The sequence below is a fragment of the Magnolia sinica genome, chromosome 5 (assembly GCF_029962835.1).
Source record: "Magnolia sinica isolate HGM2019 chromosome 5, MsV1, whole genome shotgun sequence".
Classification (NCBI taxonomy): Eukaryota; Viridiplantae; Streptophyta; class Magnoliopsida; order Magnoliales; family Magnoliaceae; genus Magnolia; species Magnolia sinica.
The window spans coordinates 103,357,362-103,382,814 of record NC_080577.1 but is presented as its reverse complement, the minus strand read 5'-3'; the positions used below and the strand labels follow the sequence as shown (position 1 = coordinate 103,382,814).

At 37.1% G+C, this 25,453-nt stretch overlaps 1 protein-coding gene across 1 annotated transcript; it reads right to left on the bottom strand.

Annotated features, from left to right (window-relative positions):
* Positions 1 to 13,187: 13,187 nt before the first annotated feature.
* Positions 13,188 to 17,151, bottom strand: LOC131246495 (rust resistance kinase Lr10-like). The gene is made up of 4 exons (XM_058246682.1): positions 16,412 to 17,151; positions 15,054 to 15,086; positions 14,893 to 14,925; positions 13,188 to 14,801 (listed from the first exon to the last, which is right to left on the bottom strand). The coding sequence occupies exons 1-4, from the start codon at positions 17,106 to 17,108 to the stop codon at positions 13,714 to 13,716; spliced, it is 1,851 nt and encodes a 616-aa protein (XP_058102665.1). The 5' UTR covers positions 17,109 to 17,151; the 3' UTR covers positions 13,188 to 13,713.
* Positions 17,152 to 25,453: the final 8,302 nt, after the last annotated feature.

Sequence of the window (25,453 nt, the reverse complement as noted above, 5' to 3'; positions counted from 1 at the left end):
ATAAGTGGGGCTAATGATCCATTGTCCCGAGCTGTTCATCCAATGGGCCCTACCATGGATCTACTGTCATCCAATGTTTGATAAACTGTCCATTTGCTTTCTGGCAGTTGGCCACCTCATTGAAAGAGGCTTTTGGGTCATGGACTATATATCCACAGTGCTGCCACCAGATCAATGGTTGGGATCAGACAAGCATGGGTCCCACCTAGGGGTGCACACGGGTCAGTTTGGTCTGGTTATGGGGTGAAACCAGAACCGAACCATTCCTAAGGTTCCAGAAAAATCGGAACCGGAACTGGACCGTTTGCACCCTAGAACTGAAACACAACTAGACTGTAAAAACTGGTTCGATTCTATGACTCTAGGCTTTTTATAATCTAGTCCAATGGCATATATATATATTTTTATTATAATCCAGCCTATGTCCAATTGTGTTGTAATCTATTTGATGAATGGTTTAGATATGTTGTAAGGTATGCAAAAAGACATTTACGGAAACAATCAAAGGGCGCATTATAGATCATAAATCATGAGTTAATTTGACAACTAAAATATATTGTAAACTAATAAAATAAACAACCAAAATATGTTATAAACTCGGTCCGGTTACAGGTTTGGTTCCGATTTTGGTTCTACGGTCTGGTTCCAAGTTCGGTTCTACGGCACCCCAAACCAAGAACCGAACCGAACTAATTGGTTCTTTGATTTTCGGAACCGGAACTGGCGCACTTTAGAACTGGACCAAACTGTGCGGTTTGGTCGGTTCTGGTCTGGTTTACCAGTTCTACTGGTTCCATGTGCACCCCTAGTCCCACCTGCACAAACAGCCCATAAGCACCACCATTCCAAGTGGCAACACGTGCCAACCCAACATTTCTTGGACATATGAGCCATTCATTAGGTGGGCCCTTTTAGTGTGGATCCTTGCTACCCCGGCTGAAAAAGTCAGGCCAATCAAATCATCACATGGGCCACACATGTACTAAAACAACAGACAGTTTATACCAACTGCCACCGGTCCACGTTCAGCGTACATGTGTACCTGGCTAATCCCCTCTCCTTCACCAATTGAGGGGTTGTTTGGCAGCATTAATTTTGGAGTTAGGAATTGAAATACAAGATTTTCAATCCAAATCATGTTTGACACTAGATTTCAAATCTAATTTAGACCTCAAAATTTCAAAACACCCCCTTCTAAAATTCAAGAAAATATGGAATACAAAATTCTTAATTTTCAATCCTCTTCAATGGTGGTAACTACTCTCTTATCATCTCTTCTAAGAACCTGATAGGTCAAAATTCAAGTTGCCAACCATAATTTCTAAATTCTATAAAATTAAAAAGTCAAAGTTGCTAAGTGCAATTGAAAGAATGCAAAATCCAAGTTTAAGAAATCTAGGATATGATTTTTTATGTCAGAGTCCAAATCCATTCTGCCAAACAACTTACACGACAATGTCCCATTTGTCACGCGTGACAGTACGTGGAGAGATGAGTATGGCTTCAGCAACCTGAAACATTATTAAAGTCGTTCTACTTCTCATGCCAACTTCAATTATTTTGCTTGAATTAGAGCCAATATAATCTCTCTCTGACACAAGGAGTAATGTGCTCACATGGGTAAGCATCTTGCATTTTACTCGGGCCAAAAACTTTGATGCTCTGGAAAAGTGTGATGTATGATAGAAGGCTCTGTGAAGTTGTACATGTGGCACTTCTGTAATGTAAAAAAATTAGGCCGTCTAGATAGTGGGCCTCACTTTAGAGGGTTTATGAAATACAGCCTGCTAAGCGCAAAGCGCGTGCAATAATGCTAATTTATAAGCTACACATGTCCAACATGGCATGATAGGTCCGAGATCGTATCCATCCATGAGAAGAGGTGCCATTATATTGATTCATAGATCAAGAATCATGTTGATCCATTGGTGTAATGGGCCATAGTTCTCAAAACAAATGAGAAGATTTGAAAATTTTGGCTGAAGTTTCCTAACCTTTTTGCCTGTTTTCAATATCAGGGCAGCTGAGTGGACCAGATTTATTTTTGAGGAAATCATGTACAAAGTTGAAGAAAAATGATGGGTTGATCGAACCTTGAACCTGTGCCATGCTGGCACATGTGTGGTGTGTACATGAGCTGTATTAAACATGCGCGGTGCACTTGGCAAAGCTCAATAAAATAAGAATGGTGCTGAAATAATGCCTTGACTGGTCAAGTAGTTAATATATTTAATGGACCATTGAAATAGTTAACAGTCGAATCCAACAAAACAAAGTTCCATAAATCAGAGATTACAATCATCCAATTAATATTATTTTAGGTTTATCACTTCAGCTCCATAGTGGGTTCCATTATATGAATGGTTTAGTATGAGTTCAATGCATGTTCATGGACATATACAAGTGCCTGCTTATGATTCATCACCCTCTATCAATGTATTAAAAAACTTAAAAGGCTAAAATGGTGATTTTTCTTTATTGGTATTCCCATGGTGGGCCTCACCTAGACAAACTTAGGAAGGAAGAAGCACCACTTACAACATCTCCCTTTCTTTATTTCTTTCTTATTGTTTTTTTAATAAGTTTTTGACATATCCATCCTACCTTTTTGCCATACCTAGATAATCACCTTCCTTCTTCAATATTGCCAAATAACTCCTCTTTTAACAGTTATAAAAATTCATGTGCTTAACTTTCATAAAATTTGACCGTTCAAAAGCATTGGTGACCATTAGTTTTACTATTGACCACATAAAAAGACACTTTTACTCTTAAATTTGCATAGATGAGAGAGAAATTTTCATTGTCTTTGTAATAACATGAAAAAGTTATCCACGACATTTATACAATTTTGATGTATCGTCTAGATCAAATTTATGAATGACCTACCATTAGACAGTTTAGATCATGTTGCCATATTAGAGCCTACATAACCAAGTGATTTAGATCTCATCCAAAATAAAAATTTCTCTAGTCTCTACAAGGAGAAAAAGGTATTATTTCAAGTGGTCGATGTTCAAACGTAGTAATAGTCATTCTCTTTAAGGGCAACTCTAATGAAAATAACCCTAGAGTATTTTATGACCATACATAAAAAAGGAAAAAAAAAGGGTTTATTTAGAATAAAAAAAGAACGAAAAGGAGTTTCTTTGGCATTTACAAACAGTGAGGGTGGTACATGTGAAACATTATTTTCATCATTTTTTTTTTTCAAGAATCTAGCTTTGATCTGGGGCAAGAAATGGTTGAGCCCAAGACTCCAAAAGGAGGGTAATGAATGGTTTCCAAAAGAGAAAGCATTGTAATGGTTGAAATTCTAAAATAATGGCACAAGTTAAAGGGATTCTGACATGTTGTATAGGTATTTGCAACGTGGCAGCAGTTGTGATGGACAACTTTAGATGCCATTGGACTGTTCTTGAGAGACTTTTGGCCTTTACCCAATTGGAGAATAATAAAAGAAAAGAAAGAAAAATCGTGTGGTTGGAATGAGGATTATCTGACATGTATGCCACATCTTTGTGGGGTACAAAAAAGTAGAGCGCATGTTTGGGTAATTGGGGGTCATTCACATATCAGGGCTGAATCGAGCATAAAGGTTAATAGGTTGTGCTTTATCTTCATCTGTAATCTATAAGAGGATATGTAGGGTCCGCCATGATATATGCTTAACATCCAGTCTGCCCATCTCTTGCATCCCTTATAATATATCCTTGATACCAAAGTTCAGGGCGGCACATGGTGGGGGCCACCTGAGTTTTTGATTGGCCTGATTTTTTAGGGTGTTCACGATTCATCCTGGTGGGGCTTTGAATCAATTAGATGACATGCAAATACTAGGGGAATTGGCATGTTCAACCAATGTGGAGAGAGGAGAGGAGGGGGAGAAATTAGGGATGGATATCTACTTTTGGAGAATGAGAAAATAAGAGAGAAAATAGAAGGAGAGGATATGGTGTACATGCACAAAGAGAAAGAAAATGGTGAGTGTGCAATCCATTCACATGGTTTCCAATTTTGTGGCCTGCTCAAGTTTTAGGTCTACTTATTTGGAGTCAATGTTCTAACAAGATGCAACACAACATATGTATTAATGGATTTTACAAGGTCTTCAAGATAGGTAACACATACGAATGCATGGATAAACGATAAAAGATTACTATCTTCTTCTTAAGAATACCAGTTGAGTCCATAAATAAAAGAGAAATATCTAAAAATAAGAGATAAAATTGATGTTAGTGATGAAAAGTTTGAATGAATTTTATTTAGAAAGTCTCCTAAATTTATATAAGCCTTGAATCTTAAATTTGTAACTTTCTTGAAATAGTAACCTTTTTTAAAGTAATAAATTTCTTTAAATTAATAAACAATTTTTAGACTAATTCAAACTCTTTGCATATGACTCAAGTATAGATTTTAAGTTATCTTGAGGCTCTGCAAAGTCTAAAATATTGATAAAACTATAATTTATTAAAAATAATAAATTTTAACATTAAACTAAAAATTAATCCCTCAAATGACCTATTTTTGGAAAACTATTTAGAGACCAATAGCCTTTGGCATCCTAGCATGTAGAGGTTGTTGACAGCTTTCTAAAAACATATTATATGCATGAAACTAGATAACTGATAAAGTTATTATTATCGAAAACTAGAGTGTCAATTTAGGCATTTTTTTCTCGTTTTTGTCTTAATGGAGTTCCACCTGCCAAACTTTTTCAATCATGGCCATCGATTAAGTTGTAATCTGCCCGTCTTACATTAGTCTCCTCTACTTGAAGAAAACTTATTACCAAGTTAATCAGTGGCTTTGTATGATCTACTTGCACATGATACTTGAACAGGACTTTAACAAGGAATGCCCATGATATTACTATTATTGGAGTTGTACCCTGGAAAACCAATGTGAAATTTGTACATTGGTGATGTGGATGTGACATCGATGATCTTAGACATAGATCATGTTGGAGTATGTGTCCTGAAAAATCAATATGAACCCTAGCTAATCCATTAGCCATGTGGAAGGGATAAGGTTAATCTCGGCCATAGATCATGATGAACATAGGTCCAACATGGATAACATGATACACCTTTGTGTTTGGTGCCACCTTAAACTTCTTTTAGGCAAAATAAAAGATAATCATTTCAAGATCATTTATGATGGTGTGATCCCTCCTCCCAACTCAACATATATGGTTACACTATTTTGCCCATGTCAGACATTTTAATGTGAATTGGGCCACATCTTTCTACGGCCATTCATGACACTAACTCAAACAATCATGTATTAAATATGAAGTAGAATCACATTGATTACACTACATTAAGCACGCATGGTGAACCATGTATTAAATATGAAGTAGAATGCCGTTGAAGTCCCATCGTGTGCGCGCAGAATTGTATAAGTGTTGGAGTTGTTTCATATTCTGATTGTTATACTATGCGATGCTATATATACTGAGTGTAATTGGGATTTAAATACCAAGAGAGGTGTTTTAGTTTTTAAAATTTGTTTCTAAAAGCTTTCAAGAGTATAATTTGGGCTTGAGGAGTAGATGCGAGGCTTGTTCGGATCGGTAATCTCTCTCTCTTCTAATTTCTACTTTTATAGTGTTTTATTGTCGTTTTATGCCGTGGTTTTTTTCTGAAATTTTTTTTCCACGTAATATTCAGATTGTTTTTGTTTGGACTTGGTTTTGTAATTGGTAGTACTTTGCTTGATCCATCTCCATGTGCTTATGCAGTTCCCCAATATTAAATACCTTCCTTCAAATTTATTTTAAAGCCCTCAACACCTAAAAGTCCCACAAACCATATAAAGCCATCTAGGATATTTCCTCCTAATAAGGGATCTCTCCTCTCGTATTCTCATTGCAACCCATACATGGAAATTACCTTTCTTAGCCCCAGTAATCAATCAGATTTCTTTTTTAAGACTTTTATGCAGTGTTTGGTTCATGACTTTAGCCCAGCTTAATTAGTCAGGATAATGCTTTGATGATGACAATAATGAGAACTTGTTAATGGGGCTGGGCTTGGTCTGATCCGAGGTCTGTCCAAGCCCGGGCCAGGACTGTGACGCTCCAAAACAAACAGGCCTGACCAAGCGCCTGATGATGATGCATTTTCCAGAGCCTGAGCCCAAATACCCACCTTTTGATGAAAAATCTGGGCTGTTCAGTGAGTGTGCCCCATCATTTATGATATGTGAGAACAGCACCCTTGAAATACTAAACAGGCTGGGCCAGGTACACAGGCTCTTAAATGAAGCCCGGGCTTGGGCTGATAATTAAACCTGCTTAAATTTTAGGCTCAGGCGTGGTTTTTCATCCCAAATCCAGCCTGAAGTAGGCTAGACCCAAATGCTCAACGGGCTAGCCCAAATACCAAAAGCCATGCATTACTTTTCTCGTGGCCTTGGCAAAATGCAAATATGCAACCTTAGCTTGTAATGGCTTTCATCGATGAAAGCAACTAGGGCTAGCAATGTTTGGGTTGGCGCTTGTGCCTGATGACCGGGCCAGCTCTTTTCTTGGGTTTGGGCTGCAATTATTGGTTTATGGTTTTGAGTCGGGCTTGGACTGATCACCCCACCTGAGCAACCCACTAAACAAAAAAGGTTTATTTAATCCCCAAGCAACTATATACTATAAATGGATCATCAAGTAAATAAACAGGGCTCCATCCTAATCACTTTTAATAGGGGCCATTAAACAAATGATTCGCGGGTTGCCTGAAAAGCTCAGGTTTGAATTCTTTAGTTTAAACAGGCTGGGTCCAGGCCTGCCATAATGCGGATTTAGAAACCGTGATGCCCAGATATCTTACGTCCAAACATAGATGTGGTGTTCCCACTGATTTTGTGCTGTAGAAATGATTAAGTCCTTTGTATGTGCTAAGATTAGGTTAAACGGATCAGGTCAGGTTAGGCCCGGCCCACCTGATACTAAGGTCCAAGGCTCGAGCCTGCCTGTGCCCGGATAAGAACCCACGACCTCCAATCCAAATTAGGAATTTCCTTCGCAGTTTTATTTTTGTAATTATCACATAAATATTTTAAATGTGCATTAATAATCCAAATATTTTTATTTATACAACTGAGTCAAGTCAACTTCAACCTGATTCAGTCTTCGAGTTGACTTGAATTATGCTAAAAATTACCATCCAAATCCACAATCCACGACAAGATAAAAGAAGTAGAGGGAAAACCAGATTAAACTAGTTAAAATTGGATAAAACCAACCAAATTCCTTCAGGCAGTTCAAAGGAGAAAGATCCACTTCTCTCTTTTCTCCTTGGTTTCATCTCAAATCTCAGAAAGAAAGTCTCCTTATTACAATGTAAATAAACTATTTATACTAACCAAAAACCTAGTCAATCTAAGCCATCAAATCAACAACTTTTTCCAATCATAACCATCCAAATACTAGAGTAAAGTAGCAGTACCAAAAAAATCCATAGGAGAAATAGTGATGTAGATAATGTCACAGATACATTCTTAGCATGGTTGGGCCAAAAGAAGGTGGATCATAAATTGACTGTAACTTTTGATCCGGGTATCGTTACGATGTGCACAAACCATCAATCTTTATTGAAATGGGCCATTCGAGGTGAACTGACCCATAAAATGGATTGCATCTGTCTTTTTCGTCAGAAAACGCACGCTTTCAGCTCGAAAACGAATTTTTAGAAAAAATTACTATTTTTAATAATTCCAAATTTTTTAATGTTTTCTTATTTTTAGAGTTTTAGATTTTCTTCCTTTTTAGAAATAACTTGTAATCATGTTAGGCTCTTCTGATAAAAGTTTATGTGGAATTTTTATTTTTAGAAATTAAATTTTATATGAGTTTTACTAGAGTTAGGATTTTGCTATTTTTGGTAATTACGATTTTATTTTTTATATTAATAGTGTAACTGGGACAACTCATCAATAAAATTATTTTGAATATTTTAGATTTATTTCTATTTTCTTTTCTTAGTGGATTCGAGGTTTCTCTGTGAAGAGTTTAGAAAAGTTTCGTGGATTCGGAATAGTTATCCCCTAAGGAAAACGGTGCTCGACCTCACGTCCTTCCCTACGTCAAATAGGCTCGAATAGGAATTTACCTTAGTGATGGAAATCTAATTTCCACCTGCTAGTGGTGCCCACGAAACATTTCTATTTAGCAATTTGATTTGAGGACTGGACAAAGTCTTCCTTCCATGATGTTTGTGCTTACAGACTGCCCTTCGATCCCATTGTTGTCGCTCTTGATGATAAAGATCTATCCACATAAAAGCCGTGCAAATTCGTCTCGTTTATTGGTTGTTTCTACGCATGTGGCCCTTTTTGGGTCGTCGTGTTCCTCATGCGGAGCTTTAAAAATCTCTCTTTGTGGACCATGATCAACGTTTGAATAATAATGATGCAAAGTGTTTTGAACCCATTTATTTATGCATCACACTTCCCCAACATAGCCTAAGTTGTTACATGTATTTTAAAAATATAAAGAAAAGTGCTGGAAAAACAAAAGCTAGCTATAATTTCAACGTAAGTTCATTTGGGTTCCATTCAAGGGAAGCTTTATGGGAAAGTACAATTCACTTCCATTGTTGCAATGGACATGCTTGATTGGTAGGGAGGAATGCAAGAGCGCCTGAAAAAACATAAGAGTGGTGAACGCGGGCTCTACATGCTATGAGAGTAAAGCTAGCAATTTTGAACAAACGCACATCCACACGTCTGATTTGGAGGAGTGATTTTTTAATGCAATTTTTGTAGGAGAGGATAGGTAGCTGAAATGTAGGAAGAAGAGAGAAACACCTAATTTTTATTACAGGAGAGAATTGCATCTTATTTTTGTAGGGAGATTGCTTGCAGATTTACAGGAATGAGGACATCTGGATATTAACATTGCAACACTCGCAGGGAACCGTATGAAGCAAGGGTGCACTACACATGCTGACCCTAGAAAGTTGGTGTAAGATGTCATTCAGACCCGCTCTTAATATGCACCGGCACATAAATCAAGCGAGGAGAATAGATATAACACGTTCATCATGTTGACGTGACTATGCATATAGTTAGCATACCATTGTTTGAGAGTCCTCTAGATTATGGAGGCTCGAACTAGAGCAGGTTGTAGGCATTTTCATGCACAAGATGGATAAAAAAAGGCCCGGTCGACAACCGAAGTGATTTGAACAGTCAAAACTTAAAAACGAATGTATCTCGCAAACCAGAATAAGCTATTGAACCTACCATATATGATTTTGGGGTAGGACGAGCTACTTTAGCCACCCAACCTGGCATATCACGCCGAATTTTCGAAATACCATCAGATCAACGGTCAAAATCCTGTTTTAATTTCATTTTTACTATTTATAGTAAGTTTTTCTTTGAGTATAAGTCTTCATCCGTTGGGCTTTAAGAGTTGTGCCCAATATTAGAAGTGCTTAGAATAATTAGAACAAGGTTCAACTAAATAGGACACTGACTATTTTTGGCCAAAAACCATGTGCACTAGTAGACATCATGACCATCTATAAATAGTAAGTTTACTATTTATAGTAAGTCACGATTTCTAGGAGTTTTAATTGTAGTTTGATTCCGAAACTTCTTCCTAAGGTTTATGTTATTATTTAAGAGGTTGTAAGCTTGTTTTTCATCATCAATCAAATTTTGAATTTTCAAGAATTTATTTCTATTTTCTTTTCCTCGTGGATTCGAGGTTGCTTTGTGAGGAGTCCAAAGAAGTTCCGTGGATTCGGAATAGTTATCCCCCTGAGGAAGACCGTGCTCAACCTCACGTCCTTCCCTGCGTCATCAACGCAATAGATAGGAGCGGTTACTTGAAAAAAAAAAAAAAAAAGAGTAGAGAATAGAAATTCGAGGAAATAATCTTAGCCAATATGCGCCATATATAATATTTTCTTCAACAGCAATTAGGTGTGATGTCCAGGATCAAAATATTTCAACATTTTCATCATTCGAAGGTTAGGAAGCTTGCACATTTAAAGAAAACGAGTCAAATGATCAAAATGATCAAATATTCTAATGTAAGAGTTTGCACTTTTTAAACGATCCCTCGTTCAAGGTGAGGCCTATCATGAATGGTTCGAATCAATGAAAGATGACCCAGATGTATGGTGGCTGTAGCAGTAGGTGCGATCTATACGTTAGACCAGCCTTCTCTCTTTAAGAAAAAAAAAAAAAAAAAAAATCAAAAGAAGGAGAGTGCACGGGCTCTCCTCTCAGATAACCTTAGTTCCTATTGGTATATTTATATAGATGGGACTTCTAGTAATAGGAACATATAAAAATTATTTGTCTTAGACTCGCCCACGGGTGCGAAAATATAGAGAGATGCTGTAGTGTGTTAAGAGCACTTGGGAGACGAAGTGTGATAAAGATTGGTCCGTGTGTGTGTCTATATATATATTTGGATAAATTCACCATTTTATTTATTGGTTTTATTCTTTCTTCCATGGGGTAAAACAGGATGTTCCAAGTTACATCCCTTCACTTGAACAGCTCATTTCTAAGCCAAGGATGGGATGGTTATGATTTCCTGATCAAATAAATTCGTTAGGACATATTTTGTTTAAACATTTTAACTGTATATTAAAGGCCATTAATCACATGGTGACCACTGGTCGATTGATGATATGTTTGCATGGTAGCGAATGGAATGTGGTTTAGATTTAATGAACAATTTAGATCAATGAATTGGACTGTCCTAGTATCCGAATGCAAATAGTAATACTACTGTAATTAACTTATAGTGCTTATATAATACACATAAATACATATGGTTCAGTGGTAGATAGTGTGTTTCAACACTGAGTTTATGGGTTCCAGTGCCTCTGTGGGGTGAGTAAAAACACATATATCTATATGGTTCGCGCACACATATATATGAAGACACGTGTGATACACAGCAATGCGTTTCCATGTTGTGAAATATTTTGGAAAACCAAAAATTAAAAATTAAATTAAATATTTCTTTTTAGTGCCAGGCTGAATCACATATGAATATACTGTCCTTAAAGTGTGATTCGCCCCCTTATCAATTGCTGACGGGTCACAGGCGAATTGCTTCTAAGATAAGACAAGTCTTCTATTTAGATCATGCGCGCAACAATCACGAAGGGTCAAGCTCTGTGGGCCCCATGACAATTTGTGATGGACATTCATGCCATGCATTTGATAGGTCTCCTCTAAGTTATGAAACGTGCCAAAAATCAGTTGTATCTAGAACTCAAGTAGGCCATACCATCTAAAATCATGAAAGATTATAACTAAAATATCTAAAATCAGTTGGTGAGGGTCAACCTGAGTTTTGGAATGGCCTAAAATTTAAGGTGACCCCTCATCCAAGTGGGACACATACAACGGATTGGCTAAATGTCTAAACCACATCTCATTCAGCCTTATATATGATCAAGAAGATTTTAATCGGCAGGCATCCATTCTCAGTGGTTGTCTGCCCACCTAAGTCATGAAACATGTCGATGATTCTATCTTCCTGCAAGATTTGCCACTAAAGTAGGCTGAGGGCCTGAAGAACCCTCCTAGGTCACTAACAATAGAGGGAGGGAGAGAGAGACTTTTGAAGTCCACGATCACCATCTGAAGTCAAGCCGCCCTTGTTTTATTTTGTCCACGATCATAATCTGAAGTCAAGCTGCCCTAATTTAATTTATTTTGTTAAGTCATCCGCCTTCGGAGAAAGTCTTTGCAACCCATGTGGGCCAGAGGAGCCAGTAATGGCTCAGATAACTTGTGTCCTTACCAACTCAACTTTCTGGCTGGTAGCTACTTATGCTCTGTTCTTTTCTACCTTCAATGCTGAGGAAAAGATTGATATCATACGTCCCACAAAATATCTAATCAAAATCAATTACCCTTTGAAAATGTGGTTACTAAGAAGTCTGGAAATACTTGTGAGAGCAATTGACGCAGGGATGAATGTGATGAGGTCGATCATTGTCTTTCTCAAGGATAACTACTCCGAATCAACGGTGATTCTCTGGACTCCTCATAGAGACTTCGAATCTATGAAGAAAAAAAAAAGGAAAATAGAAAATAAATTCTATAAAATTCATAATTTGATTGATATCTGAAATAAATGAGTCTACAACCCATTAAATAGGGATACTAAGCCATGGGAGAAGTTTCGGAATCAAACTACAACTAAAACTTCTAGAAATCGCAACTTACTATAAATAGTAAACTTACTATTTGTAGACGGTTGTGATGTCTACTAGTGCGCATGGTTTTTGGCCAAGAATAGTAAGTGTCCTATTTGGCTGAACCATGATGTTCTCCTAATTATTCTAAGCACTTTTCATGTTGGGCGCAAGTCCTAAAGCCCAACGGATGAAGAGTTATACTCAAACTAAAACTTATTATAAATAGTAAAAACGAAATTAAAACAGGATTTCAACCATCGATTTGGTGGTATTTTGCAAATTTATTGTGGGAAACCTGGTTGGCTAAAGTAGCTCGTCCTACCCCAAAATCGTATGGTACGTCCGATAACTCATTCCGGTTTGCGAGATACATCCGTTTTAAGTTCTGACAGTCCAGATCACCTCCGCTTCCGATTGGGCTTTTCTGATCCATCTTGGCCATGAAACTGTTTGTGACCCGATCTACATCAGCAATCAGTCCATTTGTAAAATCTTTTCTTGAGACAGACAGGTGATCTGCATTAAGGTGGTACCAATAAGCCATTCCAATTCATTTGGCATCATAACAACCTGATTGGTGTAACAGAATGTGTCGAGCCTGTTGGAAAAGTTGACATACAGTTCAGATTTAGTCCACTGTTGTGGCCCACCTGAACATCTATTTGATGGACCTCATTTTTCAGCGGAGGTATGGTCATGTTGTGATGCTTCAGGTGGACAATTTGGATCCAATGCACACATGATGCATTCACATGGGTGTAGGCTGCAAGTAAATCACAACTAAAACCTCTAAATGATAAATGGACAGCATTCAAACATGCGCTTCGTCTTTCAGAACTCTTCACATCATTTTCTGATTGGAGAATTAGGTATATACCTTGAACTTCAATCAATGGAAGTTCCTCATTATCTTCTCTTCAACATGTGCATTTCTATCATGAAGAATTCATATGAAAAACATAAGTTTCCCAAAGCATTACTCTTAGGGCCTTATCAATTATTCTACCAGAATGCAAAGTAAACAGATATTCATTGCTAAATAAGAGTCCTCTTACTGGGTTTGGGACTGTTGGAACAGACATGTATAACAAGAAATGCACTGTCATGAACCTTACAAGAAAGTTGAGAAGATAACAGCAAGCACACTAGCACTATTCTTCTGATACTAAAAGCATCCTATTGTTCTAATGATCTAGGCTGTGTTTGGATTCTCAATTGAACTGAACTGCAATTCACTCAATTCATTATGAAGAAATGGCCAAAGTGGATACCACTGTTTTAATTCATAATGAGGAGCAAAACCCTAATTGAAATTTCAAGCATTTCAAGCTGTTACTGAAACAACACTAATTTCAATTTGAGGTGAATCCTTCACTATGAATAAAATGTGGTAAATTACTCTGTTGAATTGAATTGTAATATTATTACAATTCTATTCAATTGAATGTCCAAATGCAGCCCTAATTCATTAAATAATCTAACTGTATATTTAAAATATTGTGAGAGTGAATCAAACAGTTGAATAGTTTGATTTTCATTAGGCACTTGTAGTAGCTTCATCGTCTTCCTTAGGCACCCGTTGCGGAGAAGACAGAAAAGGCTTGGGTGGCATTTGTGGAAGTTCTGCACTTCCTTCTAGCATCTCGACAACTTTGCTCATTGAAGGACGATCAGTAGGCTTCATTTGTATGCACCACAGTGCAATTATAATAAACTTCTTTGCCAATATCTTTTCATCCTCCGTAGCATCCTCCAATTCCACATTTCCACCTTGCTCGAGACGATCATAAATCCATGACGGGAAGTAGATTTGGCTCGATTTGTCTGCAAAAGCATTTAGATTCTTCCTCCTCCCAGCAATTTCCATCAACAACATTCCAAAACTGTAAACATCAGACTTGTAGGACACACCTCCTATGTTATGGTAAAAGAGTTCAGGTGCCATGTACCCTATCGTGCCCCTGGCAGCTGTGACCGACACAATGCTATCATCTGTTGGAAAGAATTTCGCGAGACCAAAGTCTGAAACCTTGGGTATGAAGTCCTTGTCGAGAAGAATGTTGTGAGGTTTGATGTCGAAATGTAGAATCTGCATGTCGCAGCCCCGATGCAGATACTCGATCCCACGAGCTATTCCTAATGCGATCTCATGTAGCTTCTCCCAACTCAAAGGGCTGGCTGTCCCTTCTTGTGAGAAAATGTGTTTGTCTAGAGATCCATTTGGCATGAAGTCATAGATGAGAGCCCTTTTAGATCCCTCCGCGCAGAATCCTATTAGTTGCACTATATTGACATGATGAATCCTTCCGATGGTGGCAACTTCGTTGATGAAATCCTGCCCATCGCCCTTCGATTTAGCCAACATCTTTACCGCGACAAGATGACCATTTGGAAGCTTCCCTTTGTAAACAGAGCCAAAGCCTCCTTGTCCTAATTTTTCTTTGAATCGGTTTGTCATCATAAGAATACCCCAGTATGAGTATCTCTTAGGAATGTGAGTCTTGTAGTTACTTAAAAACGCTTCGATCGTCTCATCCATTGACAAATGCCTCCTTCTTAACTTGTAGATCAAATAGATAGCTAGGCAAAATATCCCAATCGAAGTTCTTGGGATCATAATGCGTTCTTCACAAAGAGAAAGGACAATAAAACTCTTTTATCAGAGACTAACAAAAGCATCATTCATTCAAACCTTAACATTTTTAGACAATCTTACCTATAACTGGGATCCAGTCATAGCGAAAATGACCTGCCCAAAAATCACGAGAAGGAAACAAAATCAATAATCATTTCATATACATGATAAAACCGAAAGCTCTTCCATGTTTCAGCAACAAAAGAAGTGCAAGAAGAAATGGGTGTTTGGAGGATCTTTACCTTGTATGAAGAAAAGTACTCCTTCGAAGAAGCCTGCAAAGTCCGAGGGGAAACTGTATTAGCATGAAAAACATGGCATTTCACTCAAGTTCGTTTTCCTTCTGTTGCAACATAAGATCACAGCATGGAGAAGGGTGCAGGTATTTTCTTACACTGTGTGGCATTGTTGCAGTTTAAAGCCTAAGAAAACCTGATATCACTACCTCTGCCTTGATAAAAGAAAACATAGAAGAAGAATAAAAACATGACAAAGATGATGGACCAAGTGGGTTGGATGCAACAATCAATATGTAGAAAACAGTAGTTTTTCTTCTTTTTACTCCTGTATATAAACAATAATTAATTCACAATGGGAGAGAGATGTGTGCTCTACTGTGCCGCTGAAACTATAATTTCCGGCTAAAGCTAGCACTTTGGTTTTGGATCCCAGCCCAATTCGTGTCGGATTTGGGCCTGTAATAAAGGCTCATGAGTCAGGTATGGATGTTTTGTGAGTTGTCCGCTGAGGGCTCAATGGGGCTTGAAATCAAAGGTCTAAATACCAAATATGGTGGGAAGCTGACAAAGCAGGTGGTACGTTCATTTATGCTTCTGAAAACTGAAATGATAACATTCGTAGCATCTCCTACCACATGCTCGTACTGTTTTCCTATCATTGGGTAAACAAGAAACCGTAATGACCAACAAACATCTTATAGTATGGGTCTTTTGAGAAAGAATTTTCTCAATAAACATTCTCTAATTTATAATTTCTCGTGTTTTAAAAGTTTTATATGAACTACTCACTGCAAGAGATTATAAATTATCTAAAATAGAAATGAGATTGCACATTCCTCTGATAACGTATTGCAATTTATTAGTAGAAGATCATACAAGCGAGCATAGTTTTAAAACCCGAAAGCCACTCAATGTCTAACCAGGCTGGGTTGACTCGAGACCTAGATTGAGGTTTAACTTAACTTGGTACTTAATAATCAAATTAGAAATATTTTAGACTAGTGCTAGACATCTTGGATATTTGCATTAAGAGAAATTTAAAAAATTAGCTTAAAAAAATATCTCTAGAGCCTAGGTTTAGTGGTTAAATGCCTTTGCTTTCTTGGGAACGTTTGTGATTTTAAACCAAATGCCCTGTTTGGGTGCCACCTAAAAATGAGTTCATCTGATTTAATGTAATAATAATTATGTATTAGATATCATAGTTTATATAAATCGTTCGTTTTCTAAGACTATTTTAATCTCAACCCAAAAAAGACAGAAAAGAAAAGAAGAAAAAGTAAAATATCTCTAATATGAGCATACACCTGCATTTCCTAAATTCCAAATGCATGTCCAGAACCAGATAAATGGGTACTCACAGTAAGGCGATGTGGTGAATCGTGGACACCGTTCAACACCTCGATAATGATATTCATACCATCTTAGGCGTAAACCCATCAACAATATACGGTGAATTTCAAGGTAAGATTTATTCCCAAGATTTTCACCCGCTGCTAGGGAAGCTGCTACTTTCTCGCAAGAAAACTCGAGATCAGACACAGACCTCTGGCCGACAAGGACATATAGAAACGAACTAGTTGATTTGTTGAGGCAAGGGAGAGCAGTTATATACGAAGGATCGTCTATTGATTGAGAACAATTCACAAATATAACATCTTCCATTGGGGTAGCAGGATCCCACTGGTATGAGTATCCGAAAGTCTGCATATAGGAATTTTGAGGTAGTGGAAAGCAACTATTTCTTTGTAAACCGGCATGGACGACTCGGATCTCCTGATTAATATATGAGATCTCTTCGACATAGTATTTTACTGATAAATTAAACAGAACTGTCCGATTGTCTTCACAGAAGAGGTTGATGTAACCACAGTTACTAAAGTGAGCAGGATCGGAATTTAAGTAGAATGGGTAGCTGATGTTGGGGATAACTCCACAAGAAGAAGGGTAGCAGTCTTCTTTCTTGGCATTACAAGCTATAGAGAAGATGATGAAAACAAAGGCTAACACCTTCTTGATCATGGTGTGTTTAAGTGAGAGAGAGAGAGGCTTTGCCATCTTAAGGGGTCGTTTGGGAACGCGGTTTGCATTCTGGCGCTGCCAACAGCGACGGTGCTCTGTGAGTTTCATCATGATGTATCCGTTCTATCTATTTTATCTATGCCGTACGTTCATTTTGCTAGATCATTTTAGGGTACGAGTCAACAAAGTTAGGCAGATTAAAATCTCAGGTGGACTGAATAGGAAACAGTGGTGATTGAACGCCCACCATTAAAAGCTCCTTGGCCCCACAAAAGTTTTGGATCAAACTGATGTTTATATTTGCCCTTCAGCTATGTCTATGTGAACTAAGCAATAACAGTTTAGATGGAAAATAAATGTTACAGTGGGGCCTAGGAAGTTTTCAACGGCTCTTTTAATCACCATTTTCTTGTGATGTGGTCCATCTCAAATTTAGTGTGACTCATTTTTTAACTCATCCCCTAAAATGAAGGAGCAAAATGGACGGATGACATGGGTAAAATATGTGCATCATTTTGGGGCCTATATAGCACTGTGCAGTATGCAATCCATGTCTGTCATTTGGATGCCTTTGTTGGCACTCGGTTTATTTTCTTACCATGTATGGTATGTGCGGGCATGCTAGAACTGATACAGTAGCTCAACTCAAATTGTATGAACTTGACCCCAAGCTTTGAAATAAGTAGATATATTCATTATAAATGCATATAACTAGAATCTACCCAACTATTGGCATGATAAAATAATGAGGCGATAGTAAGTGGGTGGAATTGTTCTTCTGAAAATGGGTTGTGCATCACCTTTCAAAAAAAAAAGACTTCATATTACAATGCAATCAAACAAAAGAAAATGCTTATAATTGGTCACAAAGAGTGACTGAAAGAATGTGTCATCTTTTGAAAGAACTGTTATTTGTATTGGATAAAGATCAAATTCAGCATATGAGCATAAACTTGAATTACAATAAAGGATTATCACTACTGATTATTGCCACAAGATTACTGCTACTCCTAGAATAAAAGATAAAAGGATAAATTTGATTTGGTTATGTGTTTGTTTAGGATTCGATTATTCTTAATTCTACTGATTCTCCTATTTATAGATCTTTGCTACAGCTCACCTTCAAGCATTTCTCTTCTTTATTACAACGGTTATGACAATTAAGGATTCATCATCTAGATCCTTCTCTATTTACATTTCTTACAATTGTTCTTTTACCTTTGGCCTAGCTTTGTTTTATCCTCTCAGTCATGCTTTACACCTCGACCGCATATCAAGCTTGACGACCACATTTTTTAATCGGCCGTGCCAAATCATCTGATGATGTGTATTGCCAAGTCAGTGTTAGCTAAGATTTCGTAAAAAGTGCATCAAATATCTTAGAAAAGCTTCTCATAGACTTCCCATCCCTTGTGCAGTGCCTCATGTCAACTCTTATTGGCTCTTTCTCATATTGGTCAGAAATAGGATACAATATTGGCCCCCCATGTCCTTATGTCTTTCATAAAAGGTGACAGTGACGTCATGTCGTGGCCCGATGTAATTAATGTAATCAACCTTCCATCTATGTATCAACTCCTCATTGATCCTGCTTGACTGAGATGAAAACCTAATAACGGTTTTGCTCCCTTTTTACGACCATCTTTGTAAAACATAACACACAATCATCTTATACAATGAGTCACGTTTACCCTTTCATTAATGCGCATATATCATGATTGATATACAAATACTATCGAGAGTTGGTTTTATCTTTCTCTTCTTTTCGGAAGCACAACAAACCTCGTATCTGGATGACCTTATCGTTGGTCTTTTTTAACTGTACTCTTCTTAATTTCCAAGTGTTTCAAGTCCCTACATGTGTTAGCGTCATCCTTGGATTTGCTTATTGTGTTCAACATCAATACAACAAGGATTTAATATACATTTTTCTCGATGTGCATAACATCAAGGTTATGAGCATACATAAATATGCTTCCAGTACTCTAGATCAAATAATATGGACCGCTTGAAGAAAGGCATTGATTCAGCATCTCCTACTTCTTCCTCACCTCCTTTTGTACCCCCATGTTTCCTCTTCCCCCATTGCACATTCAACTTCGTAGTAATGTTATCCACCTCAGTCCCACTCAGACACAATAATTGTGGTTATGGCTTCGCCATCTTATTGAAGGTGCATGCTCACTTGTGTCCTTTCTAGCCTTGTCGTTGAGTACTAATCATCATCTGTGACCTATATAAACATATTTTTTTCCATGTTGGAATCACCTGGAATCTTTCTTCGTATCACATCTAGGACAACCATATTTACCTTTGGCCCCACAACCAAAACCATTACTATATGCTGGAAAGTCATAGATTTCCCACCAAAAAATATCACCTTTTTACGCCACAAGTCTTGCAATTCAACAATTAATGGTTACACGTAAATGTCGATATCTTTCTCGGTTCGTTGTTGTTGCTAAATTAACGGAATAAGCATTGTAAATTATAGTTTCATACATAGCTTTGATGGAAGGTTGTACATCACACACATAACAAGTTATGAATTGTAGGACGTGCTAAAATTGCTAAAAAGATTAAACTCATCTGTGGATAAACCTAATAGAACATTGGGAGGCTCGGTTGAAAAATCCTTGAAAAGACAAGCTATCAATGTCCTTGAAAAGCGGAATCAATTATCTCAATCTCCCAAGCATTGAAACCTTGATTCCAAATAATAAGACAATACAAAATTCTCGAAATAAAGCAGAATAAATTATCTCAATCTCCCAAGTATTGAAACCTTGATTCCAAATAATTCGTAGGACAACCTTTACCTACTGGGGGAGGTGAATAGGACAATACAAAATTTTTGAAATAAAGCAGAATAAATTATCTTAATCACTCAAGTATTGAAACCTTGATTCCAAATAATTCGTAGGACAACCTTTACTTAAAATTTTAAGCAGGACAACCTTATTTCACAAATGCTTCAAAATTAATCTTTCAAACTAACAAGGGAAGATAAAATAAATACAGCATTTACCACACAAAATTAAATAAATATAACGTTCACAACAAATAAAGAAATAAGTATTCACCACAAGGCACGAGGGGTTATAGTGATTCGGTATTTAAACCCATACCTACTCCACTCCTAAAATTACTACCCTCGTAATTTTAGTTTTCACTATAGCAAGGTTTTCATATGTTCACCTTAACAACCTAATATAGTTCTTGTGATTTTCACAGGCTATCACAATAAAAACCTCATTTGTGATTTTCATGGACTATCACAACAAAACCCATTGATTTTTGAGCTATCTTAGAAAAATCCAAATGAAATAAAGTAATAGACAATATACTTATCTTCAAATGATGATTCGAAAATGCAATCGAAACTTATAGCAATAATCTTCTTTCTTAAGTGTAAAGTAGGCAGTATTTGCTCAATTAGAAAGAATATAGAATCTAAAGTAATTTAAGAAATGAAAACCCTAATGCTACAAATTCAATTTTCTTGATTCTTAAGTGGAGTATAAACTACTCTCTAAAATATATTTAAGATCAGCTTGAGAACTACTCTCTAAAATATATCTAAGATCAACTTGAGAATGTGAATTCAATGAGTTAAATAAAAATTATAAATACTGCACAAATAGCTTGATGAGAACTTAAGCTTCTCTCTTACTTACAGAAGGTTTTTGAGTGAATTTCATTATTGAATAGAATGAGAGAAAATCCTTATTTATAGCCAAATGATATGGAAATTTAGTCAGCCTAAAAATTAGTTTAGCTGGCTAGATTCCAACGATTAAGTTCCAACGGCTCTTGGATTTCGCGGGATAGAATCTTTCAAAAATTTGGCTAGCCCAAGCCAAAATTTGATTGGCTGAATACAAGTTCGGCTGGCTGAATCCCACTAAATCTCGAAGAATTCCATTACTGAAAACTTAACCAAACAAACTTCGGGCTGGCCGAATGACAAGTTTGGCTAGCTGAACTTGCAACAAAATTTTCCGAATATTACTATATACTTGCCCAAATTTTGTTAGGTTAGCCGAATAAGTAAGGTTGGCCGAACTTCACTAAAATTAACCCAATTTATACGATTTTTGAAAGCACCTAACCTAAGGTCTTTTTAGGATTATATTACCTGTTGGTTGGCTAATACAGAGATCTTTTGATCTTGATAAACTTGAAATCAAGTAACGTCGTTTAAGTCTTGAGATGTTAAGCCGATCTTGAGTTGATCTTCATGGGATGTAATGTACTTGTGATTTGACCTTACTTGCGATCTGACCAATATCTTTGTGTATCTTGGTCTACAAAATTTAACAATATTATGTGTGTTAAACATCTAAGCACTTACAATCCTTATACTTGTTGTCGAGACATTTCTATGCCATTGAGTCAACCGGTTGCCCCAGAAACCCTGCAGTTGCCCAATTAAGTGCCAGGATATCTCTTTCTCCACCCATGACACACTATATATACATTCTTTGTAGCCTTAATGTTAATGAAAAATATCGTAAACCTTAGCAGGTACTTCGCTTCGTCTCAATTGCGGATCCAAGCCTGTCCTGTACCTAGAAGTACCTTAGTTTGAACATCTTGTCTTCATCTCGTGCTCTCTCCATAACAATATGTAGTCATTTGGATAAGCATGTATCTTCTCGTAATCAAGAACTAACTTTGTAATGATCTTCTTTGCATGGTATGTATTACTTGGAGTTTTATTACCAGATGATAACATTGTCTGGAGTAGTTGAAAGGGCACTATAAAGCTTTGTTCACTCCATCTACGGTTCATCTTTAATTTGAAAAGTTATACAATGAAAGACAACAAAGTGAAATCCTAGCAAGCAATGTAAAACTCGGTCATTACATCTCGTAGATTTATTTTAAAATCATTAGTTGAAGCATCCCCAACGACATTTTCAATTTCAAAGGTTACAGTTTGTTCATTCAGACTAAAATTATCCAAGTTATTACCACCGAGGTCTTCAACAACCGCATTGAAGACCTCGTTTAAGTCTTCTACATTGAGGTACTATTGAGAATTTGATGCATGTTTGGTACACTTGTGTGATTCACGCTCGCCGTGTATGTTCCACACACTATGTTGGGTTGAATCCATATTTCATCAGATCAAGTTGAACATCGTTGTAAGGGTAAACCGCGCATTTGCAATTGTTGCGTGGACAAGGAATAATTCCTCTACTCAGAAGGTGTAGTATTCTCTTGCAAACTTCAAAAATCTTTTCCATGCTAGTAGTCAAGAAAATTAACGTGGGTTCAAACCTTAGTTAAAATAGGGATTAGCCCCACAATTCAGAGTAGTCACATAGCCTGATGGGTGTATGGATCAACGATTTTAAACAGATAGGACTCAAAACAATATTTGGGCCTAAGGGTTTGTAGGCCCAATGCTAAGTCCAATGATGGAACAAGTTAGGCACATGCCCAAAGAAGGCCTATGCAATGCTTGGAATGGACTCGGGGTGCAAAGGAAGCCCAACCGTGGTCCAAAATGGCACATGCCCATAATGAGAAACTACTAATTCGTTGAATCAATCAGCAGAAGCCCATGTCCAGGGTCCACTCGATTGTTTTAATGGCAATAGACCCATACACAGGGCCAAGGATTAGGCCTTAAAACTGGAGCAGGCCCTATTAGATGGTAAATCTTTAGCTATGTAATATCCTATATTTAGCACTTAGGATCTTTCTTCTCTTGTCGAACTTACCAGTTATTCTTAGGTTATGAAAGACCCACATTGGCATGAAGCTATGGCTGCTAAAACAAAAGCCCTTGAACACAGCAAGACGTGGATTCTCACTTCATTGCCTCTTGACAAAACTCCAATTGGTTGTAAATGGGTGTCTAAACTTAGATTGTAAATCTTTAGCTATGTAATAGGCCCAAAGATACTGGGTGTGGCAGATTTGCCTCAATCAAATAAGTACACGTGTGGCAGTTAAGAGACAACTTTTGGACCTTTACTCATCCACAAGTAGGGCACTTGCGGGTGACCTGGTTTTCCACGAACTTACTATGTTAGCTTGTGCTGAGTGTTTTCACACTAGTTCAATCATGGTCCTACGGTTCTATAATTATATTTCATGGAATCCTGTGGTCACGATCACATAGACTGGTGACTTGGACAACCTTAGGTCAATTTGCCGAGTCCAGTCAAGCATAAATCACACGTCTCCAGAGCTTTAAAAAAATAATAATAATAATTTCACGCGTCTTTTGGCAGACTTGCTAAGTCAAGCATATTAAAAAGCATCACAAACTAACCTATCACCAAGAAGATGGTCTTCGTCCACGTGAATGATGTGATGCCCACCAAATAAGAAAGGCCAGAACTCAGGGGTCATAGTTGTGGAAATAATGATTCAGTGGTCCAAATAATTAAGAGATATTTGGACCAAAAATCACTAGGAATGGATTATCGTAGCCGTCTAATATTTTATGGGTAGTTATTGGATGCTATGGCTGTGTGTGGGGCAATTAGAAATGGCACATGCAGCTTAAACTGAATAAATTCTGTAACCCACTTTTGCTAAGTTGGTTTAAAAATCAGATTGGTGAAAACCCTAACCTCTGATCCTTGGATGCCTCTTGAAATAAAACAGCTGAATTAATGTATTTCATTTTTAACCGTCCAATCATGTCCAGTAAATGAAATGTTTAGATAACAAAAAAGTGTAATTTATGATTCATGATACATCTAAGCTGGTGCGGTGGTGCCCGTTGTTCAGACGGTTTAGTTTGTCTTGTATGCCAGGTATGCAATTTCTCACCTCTTTCTAAGTGCCTGCCTGCGTATAATCCATCACACGCTACCAGAGTACCAAAGTACTTCTCGTATTTACATCATTTTATTTATTCGGACTGCCGCTGTATGTATTTTATTTATTTTTATTTTATTTATTTATTTTTTTAACATGCACGCATACCCAACACACTCACGCTGGTGGAATTTCACTACCATGGGTTCTCGAACCCTTGACCCGGTGTTGAAACTCCTAAGAGCCTAGAGTAAGAGTAAAGGACCCGCTGTATGTATTTATTTATTGCAGAAATTGCTGTACTTTTCTAACCAGAGACAAGAGTCATTTGATGCTGCGGGGAGCATGAGGCCTGATAGCCAACCGCCCAAAACTTGTACGCAGCATAGATTGCTCAAATTGATAGTCCAAAGTATGGGACCCACCGTAGCCAGGTCATTGATGTAGAGCAGGTCAGGGACACTTTCATGGCTAAGATGGACCAGAGAAGGCCCGACCAGAGGCAAAAGTGATTAAGATTGTCAAAACTTTCAAGCAGGAAGAGCTATTCGATGTACAATATGTGATTTTGGGGTAGGAAAAGCTATTTTAGCCAACCAACTTGCTATGCCGGGTGACCCACACCAGATTTGCGAGATTCTGTCAAATCGACGGTTGAGATTCTATTTTAATTCCATTTTTACTATTTATAGTAAATTTTAGTTGATCATAACTCTTGATTCTTTGAGCCCTAGGAGTCGAGCCCAACATGAAAAGACCCTAGAAAGATTAGGAGAATAAGGTGGTTGGGCCAAATTGGACACTTATTATTTTGGCGGAAAACATGAAGTTTAGTAGAAATCATGACCGTTTATAAATAATAAGTCACATTTTTTAAGAAATTTGAGTTGAAGTTTGATTCTGAAACTTCTTCCTAGATTTGATATTACTATTTAAAGTATTGTAAATTCTTATTTATCATCAATCAATTTATTTTTTAATTTATTAGAATTTATTTTTATTTTCTATTTTTCATCGTGGATGCAAGGAATCTCTGTGAGGAGGCCAAAGAAGCTCTATAGATTTGGAGTAACTACCCTATAAGGGAGACAGTGATCGACCTCATCACGTCCATCCCTATGTTAGACATTGTCCCCAAAATCAGATGACTTGAACCATAGTTCAAATACTTTAAAACTCAACTCAACTGATGTCGTTGATTGGAAGATTCAATTGAGTCTTCACTTGACTTTGCTCGATATTTAATAATAATTAATAAAATATTAGTGTTAATAATAAACATTTATGGGATAAAATGAAGGATTTTTTTTAAAATATAACTAATTAATATGAAATTTACATTAGTTGGCTTTTCAATAAGATTTTGAAAGAGCTACCTCATTAATTCATATAATTATCACTCCCCTATTTTCTGTCATGGCATTGTAAGGGTAAATGGGTTGGTGGCTTGAGTGGGGCCTCGATTGTTTATGTAAAATCCACCCCTACCATTAGGTGCACCACCCAATGTTAGGCAAAGGCTTAAATATGAGCTCTATCTGTGATTCAAATTGACCATATGTTTGAAAAGAGTATACAGTGCAACACTCCCTCTAAAC

Excerpts from the sequence above, each read along its gene's own strand:
- LOC131246495 (XM_058246682.1), bottom strand. The coding sequence starts at position 17,108 with ATGGCAAAGCCTCTCTCTCTCTCACTTAAACACACCATGATCAAGAAG. Across the intron at positions 14,926-15,053 it reads AGTACTTTTCTTCATACAAG|GTCATTTTCGCTATGACTGG; the intron begins GTAAAGATCCTC and ends ATTTTTGGGCAG. Across the intron at positions 14,802-14,892 it reads TGACTGGATCCCAGTTATAG|AACGCATTATGATCCCAAGA; the intron begins GTAAGATTGTCT and ends CTCTTTGTGAAG.